The 7,102-nt window shown below is 39.0% G+C and overlaps 1 protein-coding gene across 1 annotated transcript in view; it reads left to right on the plus strand.

Moving 5' to 3' along the window:
• LOC140159535 (scavenger receptor cysteine-rich domain-containing protein DMBT1-like) overlaps nucleotides 1–7,102 on the plus strand; it is a 39,439-nt gene that overhangs the window by 9,978 nt on the left and 22,359 nt on the right. The window contains 2 exon segments of the mRNA XM_072183024.1: nucleotides 1,022–1,149; nucleotides 3,284–3,540. Coding sequence (XP_072039125.1) covers nucleotides 1,022–1,149; nucleotides 3,284–3,444 — 289 coding nt within the window. The 3' untranslated portion in view covers nucleotides 3,445–3,540.

Consider the following 7,102-nt stretch of genomic DNA (forward strand, 5'->3'; position numbering starts at 1 on the left):
TTTTTGTTTATTGCAACGAAATTGTTATAGACGTCACAATTCGTCGTCCGTATTCCATAGTGGCGTATAGTGGGGCGCCGCGAATAAACAACTTTTCGAGAAAATCGGGTTTGAAGAAATGCCAATTTAAAATCGAGTTGTGTAAATCAGACATTCATTATATTTTGTAAATGATGTGAAATTTCTGTAGTAAACTAAATAGATTTTATTGTTATATATTTTTCAAAAGAAATAAATACATACTATTGCTGGCAAACTGACAATAAAACTATACGTCACTATGGAAAACGAACAAAACGCAATACCCTAAACTTACGTTACCGTACGCCACCTCGGTCGCCGTGTAATCCCTATGGCGTTACTTTTCGTCGTTCGTATTCCATAGTGGCGTATAGGTCCGATACGCGTACGCCACTATGACATACGATGTTTTTCATTTTTGCCGATATTTCATAATTATAAAATGTGTATAAAAAGTGGCGTATGGTCGATACGGCACTATGGAATACAAAAATGTCACTTTGTAACTATACGCCACATTTAATTAATTAATTACTAATTAATTAGCTAATTATGACTGATGAGACTTAGAAAAAATGAAAGAGAACATCATTAAAAACATATGTGCCAATTTTCAAAAAACTGACCAAAAATCACTATACGCCACTATGGAATACAGCCGACGAATTGACTCCTGGAATCGACTCACACAATTTATCTTCGGAAACTTCGAGGCAATACATTAAATGTTGCAAATGTTATCTATAAATAAGATTCCACACCATCCTTCTCCTCTGTTATGTTACACTCTTTATTCCGCTCATCTCCCTCCTTTCTCTTCGTCATCGCTTAGTCTTCCTACCTTGCTCTCCTTCCTATAATTCCACTCTCTTTCAGTCTGTCCGTTGGGTTAACTCGTTGATCAGAAAAAATGCATTTTGTTTCTGTACAAATTGCGAGGCAATAGCTATTTATGCATGGGTATCCTATTAAGTATATGCATTTTCATTTCCGTCAACAGCCGCTTCTTTTGGACTGACTGGGGAACAAGTCCAAAGATTGAACGAGCAAACATGGACGGAAGTGCGAGAACAACTCTTATAAACTCAGGTCTACATTATCCTAATGGCTTGGCAATTGATTTCCCAGGTATAACTTGTCATAGTACGCTATATGTCCCTTTAAAGCCATAATGTGTGATTTGTTCCACAGCAACGCCTTCAATTTTTGTTGAATTTCTACTTTTTGCATGATTGTAATGCCCAACTGGTGTACTAAAATATCATGTGAAAGACTAAGCCTGAAGTGCTTTAAAGCCATAATACGTTGGAATGAAATAGCAATTGTCTTTTAAACTCATTTGTTTGGCTCGAAATTAAAAGGGGACGTTGTGATCAGTGAAACTATAACATTTGAATAGGAATCTATTCTTTAGGCAAATCACACATTGGCTTTAATTGTTTAGCATTGTTCTTGCTTGACCGCTTTACTTCTCAAAGTAATTATATCCATGTTCCTGAGATGACGAGTGTACCAGTTTATATACAGGTCAATTGACTTCAGATCGACTTACTCAACTGAACTTTTGTTTGCACAGCGGATGTACTTATAATCCCGGCCCACGCGGGCGTAAGTACGAGTACAGTAGAGAGATTGCGAAGACGCGTTCACGGCAAACGCCATACGGGTTACGGATTTCTGCATTTTGCGGTAGAACGCCATAGTCCCGTTCACATCCAAATTAGCCTCCTGCACAGCCAGTTTGTGTTGGTCCTAACGCTCGTCGTTCCTAGTATGTTCGTGATAGCCGCATAGAGTCTGAACCAAGACTACGTGTAAACGCAATGTTATCAATATGTTTTAACCAAAACCAAAAACACATGCATTATCATGTTTTAAAAACATTTTGGTGTTTGCTGAATAGTATCCGCATAAACAAAACACTTTGACAGCTGTTTAATGCACAACGAAAAAGCAAGGCGAAAATAGCGTTGCACAAACTTCTGTTCCCCGTCCCAAACAGACAATTATACCGCATTTATGCCGTAACACGACACGATCTTACCTAAAACACCTCTTCGCAAGCTGATTTTTGGACGAAATTTGCTCACTTCTTGTCTATACGCGATCAAATTTTAACCCCCAAAATGGATTTATTACATGTCGGACTCTACGTGTTCTATTAGGATACTTTGATTCGCTTCATAACATGATAAACATAACATTTTTCTGCATTTTATAATGCGTTTTTTGTCATTTTGGAACGTCATTTTTTGATACCAACCGCAACGTAATCGCCTTACGGTAATTCCACGATTGACCAATTCACAATAGATTTCACCCTCTAGAGGGCATACTAACCGATTTTCGACTAATGTAGCTTGCCGTTGGCGTTCCCGTGTCACGTTTCACGTAAATTTCGCAATCTCTCTAAACGTTTACAAAACACGAACGTGAGATTTGATATTCGATATAGTATTAATTTGATGGCAAATTGGTTTAAGTTCGGATATCGTTTTCAATCGAAGTAATTATAGGCCTACGTTTAAGTATACTAGTGCATAAAGACGCAGTTCAAACAGACGTGCGATCGTATCGTTGACGTATAAAAACCTACATACACACACATTGACGACCATGGGTCGTTATTAGAGAGTTTGTGAAATGAAGTTTGAAAATTTACTTCAACTGCAACGGCAACGTCAGAAATATCGATTGGATTTCTTGCTCAAATTTACTTCAACGCGAACGTCTGATTCGTCACTGCATCAACCCGGGGGGTACTCAAGTTTGGTTTTGGTAGGGACGTGCCGCTGAGATTTTGGAAGTGGACCCATAAATATACCAATTTTTCAAGAAATTTGGACCCATTGATATACCAAAAGTCAAAATTTTCGGCTGAATTTAACCAAAATTGTCTTAGTTTTTACAAATTTTGGGAAAATTTTGGCTAGATTAAGGAAAAATTTGGCTGCTTTCCAAAAAAAAATGAGAAAATTTTGAAAAAAGGACCCATTCATAATAAATAATTCATAATAAGGCCAGATAGTGTTTTTAAATACGAACATGTATTTCTCTTGTTCAAAATTTATCAACCTGTCCAAGATTATCTTGAACTGACCAAGATTATTTTGACCTGACCAAGATTATCTGGACCTGACCAAGATTATCTTGACCTGATATAATCGACAGTTGATCAGACTTTGAACAAAAGAAATACAATGGATAATAGAACAAAAGAAAAGGGCTAGACGTATATATATAAATAATATGTTGTTCCCAGGAAATTTGATGTACTGGTGTGATGCGGCTCTAAATCGTATAGAAGTTGCAGACCTGAACGGACAATCCAGGAGAGTTATTGCTACTGTCACGAGTGTTGATATTCATCCTTTTGATATTGGTATTTATAAAATGACATCTACTGGTCCGACTGGGGTTTAACTAGGCTAGCTAAGGCGAATAGATACAATCCTAATGCAGTAACTTCAGTAGGACCGGCAATATTTACTAAAGCAGGAGGATTACATATCTATAAAGGTGAGTCATATTGAATGCTTAGTATTTAATAGCAATAGCGTAAAGGGTAAAAATGGCAAATCACACTCTCCACATAATTAAGATTTCTTTGCATATTAATCATAATCACAATCATAATCATTGTGGCACAAGTCAGAGCATATTTATACCAATGGTAAGTTATGGTTTGCATGGCCGGCGACTATGCTATCAAATTCATTCTTTTTCGACGTTTCAGTAAACAACCCATGTAGCAGGTTTCTAATAACCAGGATACCTCGTACGAATGCGTATGTCCCGCAGGTCATGGAGGATCTAACTGCATCTAAAGCACGACATCAATATAATTATTACAATAAGATAATTATTCAGATTTCAACGTTTTTCTTTGTAAAATTCCAATAAAAAACTCACGTTTTCCAGACAGTTCCGGCAATCCAGTCTGTTGCCTTTATCAATGGTGTATGCCAATCGATCCTTTGTTGGATGGTATAACGTCATCGGAATATGATGACACCCTCTGAATCAATTGGTCATAAACGTGACTCAGTTGGTAGGCCCCATCGTCGCCGTTCATTAGGTTCTCTTTCACACTTGGCTGTGATTTTCACTGAATCCAGATCGACTCCCTTATCCATCTGGTGTTTTTGGTGTCGTCCATAGCAAGAATTTTTGGATTGTCCCAGTTTATGATATGATTTTCTTTACTGGCGTGTTCGGCAATTGGTGCTTTCATTTCAATCGACTGTGAGTCCTTACGTGTCGCTCTGGTGAAGTTTTGAGCAATCATATTTCAACTCTGTGCTTTTTTTTTCGAGTACCGAACCGGCGGCCCGTCTCACCTACATATGTTTTTTGGCAATAGTGGCAAGGAAATTCATAAATGACGCCCGTTTTGTCGTCCGTAGCTACCTTGTCCTTAGGATGAACTAAAATCCATCTAAAAGCCGTGATTTTTTTTATTGGAATTTTACTTTGAAATCTAAATATTGTATTCCTGATGAATCTCTTCATATTTACGGACTATATATGGATAAACCAACGTCAAAACCGCACGTGACTACGAAAACAACGCCAGGAAAATCTCGCGCCATAGGAACCATTTGGTGTACATACATTGAGATGTCGCGATGAAGGATTGACACCACCTAGTTTGAACATCAAATGTCCTATCAATAGTTCTAGAGCTCGTGATATCATCAAAAGAGCCCCAAAAGCAGCGAAATTCCCTAAATCAAATATAAAAGATCACCGTAAAGCGCTTAAAGATCTAGCGAAAAATGACGAGATATTGATTATGGGAACTGACAAGGGTCGCGCTGTAAGTTGTAATCATGGACAAAGAGGACTATGAAAAGAAAGTGCAATCATTACTCGATGATGAAAAGACCTATGAAAAACTTGATAAAGACCCTAGATTTAAGCGCAAATTAGTCATGTTAGTAGGTATGCTTTCAGAGCTTAAGAAAGAGAAAAAGATCACTGAGGAGCAATATAAAGATTTATACCCAACAACAGAAAGCATTCCCCTGGTATACCCTACTCCAAAAATTCATAAGCCGAATGTGCCGCTCCGTCCAATAGTGAATTATACGGGGTCGATCGGGTATGCGACGTCACGAGCATTACCGGACATCCTGTCCCCCCTTGTAGGAAATACCCCTCAGCATGTAAAAAATTCGCAAGATCTCGCTGACGAAATGACTAAGATTTACATTGAGGAAGATGAAATGTTCGTATCACATGACGTTGTATCACTATTTACTAATCACACAGAAAAAAAAAGGTGTCAAAGTGACTCAATTAAGGAGTCCGAAATGCCAGAGTTGTGTAAAGAGTCCTGAGTGTCCATTAAAGAGTTGGTTCGACTCTAAGTAGTTTCTCCAGCTATTTGAGTATATGAAAGTGTCAAGTGTGTATCTGAGAGAGTCAAAATAACTCTTTTGGAGGGTCAACATGACTTGTCTACGGAGTCAAATTTATGCAGATACCAAAAGGGGTCAATACAAAGTACAGACGAGAGTCTAACTGACTCCCTTTTTATCCTAAGGTTATGCAACTATTAAATCGGGTCAAGGTGTCTCCCTCAGAGGAGTCCATGTGACTAATGTAAAGAGTACTGCTTAAACGTGTTAATGTGAAGGCTATGTGACTCCGTAAAAGAGTTCACACCAAAAAAATAAAAGTGTCGCGTTGACTCGACTACTAGATCTACCAGAATACTAAAGAGAGTCCTGATGCAGCCATTAAAGAGTCCGTTCGACCCTGTCGACTGTCTAGCTTCTCCAGCTAATTGAGTAAAATATGAGTGCCAAGCCTATATGTGAGAGAGTCAAGATAATGCTTTTGGAGGGTCAATACAAAGCATATTGAGGAGAGTCCGAACTGACTCACATTTAAGGGTTCCGAAATGTCAGAGTTTTATAAAGAGTCCTGATGTGTCCATTAATTTGAAGAGTTGGTTCGACTCTAGGTAGTTTCTCCAGCTAGGCCTATTTGAGTATATGAAAGTGTCAAGTAACGGTATGTTTCTGACTCTTTTGGAGGGTCAATATGACTTGTCTACGGAGTCAAATTTATGCAGATACCAAAAGGGACAATACAACGTACTGACAGATGAGAGTCTAGCTGACTCCTTTATAAGGTTATGCAACTATTAAATAGGGGGGTCAAGGTGTCTCCCTCCGAGGAGTCCCTGTGACTAATGTAAAGAGTACTGCTTAAACGTGTTAAATGTGACTCCATAAAAGAGTAGGCCTACACAGACAAAATAAAGGTGTCACGTTGACTCGACTACTAGATCTGAAGTGCCAGAGTACGGGACTAAAGAGAGTCCTGCATGGGCCTCAATCCGGATGGTGGTGGTGGTGGGGGGGGGGCAGGGGACGTGTCCATCACCTTTCTTTTTGTTCTTTTCAGCCACTTTTAACAATTTTGCCCAATTTGGACCGGGTGTCCTCCCACATTTCAAGCCGGATTGGCGCTAATGGTCCTGATTCAGCCATTGAAGAGTCGGTTCGACTATACATCTAGCTTCTCTGGCTATTTCAGTATAATGATAGTGTCAAAGAGAGTCAAGATAATGCTTTTGGAGGGTATAAGGCATAATATAGGCATATAGGCTCTGCGCATATATGTGGTCAGAGTCTCTTCTTAAAACGAGTTCCGCTGACTCAACACAGAGAATAGGCCTACTGCTTATGCAACTCCACATGATCTTACTCACAGAAAAAATAAAGGTGTCAAGTTGACTTGACTAGGGGGTCCGAAATGCCAGAGTTTTATACAGAGTCCTGATGTGTCCAACTGTCCATTAAAGAGTTGGTTCGACTCTAGGTAGTTTCTCCAGCTAGGCTTATTTGAGCATATGAAAGTGTCAAGTACCGCATACATGTATCTGGGAGAGTCAAAATAACTCTTTTGGAGGGTCAATATGACTTGTCTACGGAGTCAAATTTATGCAGATACCAAAACAAAAGGGGTCAATACAAAGTACAGATGAGAGTCTAACTGACTCCCTTTATAAGGTTATGCAACTGTTAAATAGGGGGGTCCGGTTCAAGGTGTCTCCTCCGAGGAGTCC

The sequence above is a fragment of the Amphiura filiformis genome, chromosome 8 (genome assembly GCF_039555335.1).
Source record: "Amphiura filiformis chromosome 8, Afil_fr2py, whole genome shotgun sequence".
In the NCBI taxonomy this organism is placed as follows: Eukaryota; Metazoa; Echinodermata; class Ophiuroidea; order Amphilepidida; family Amphiuridae; genus Amphiura; species Amphiura filiformis.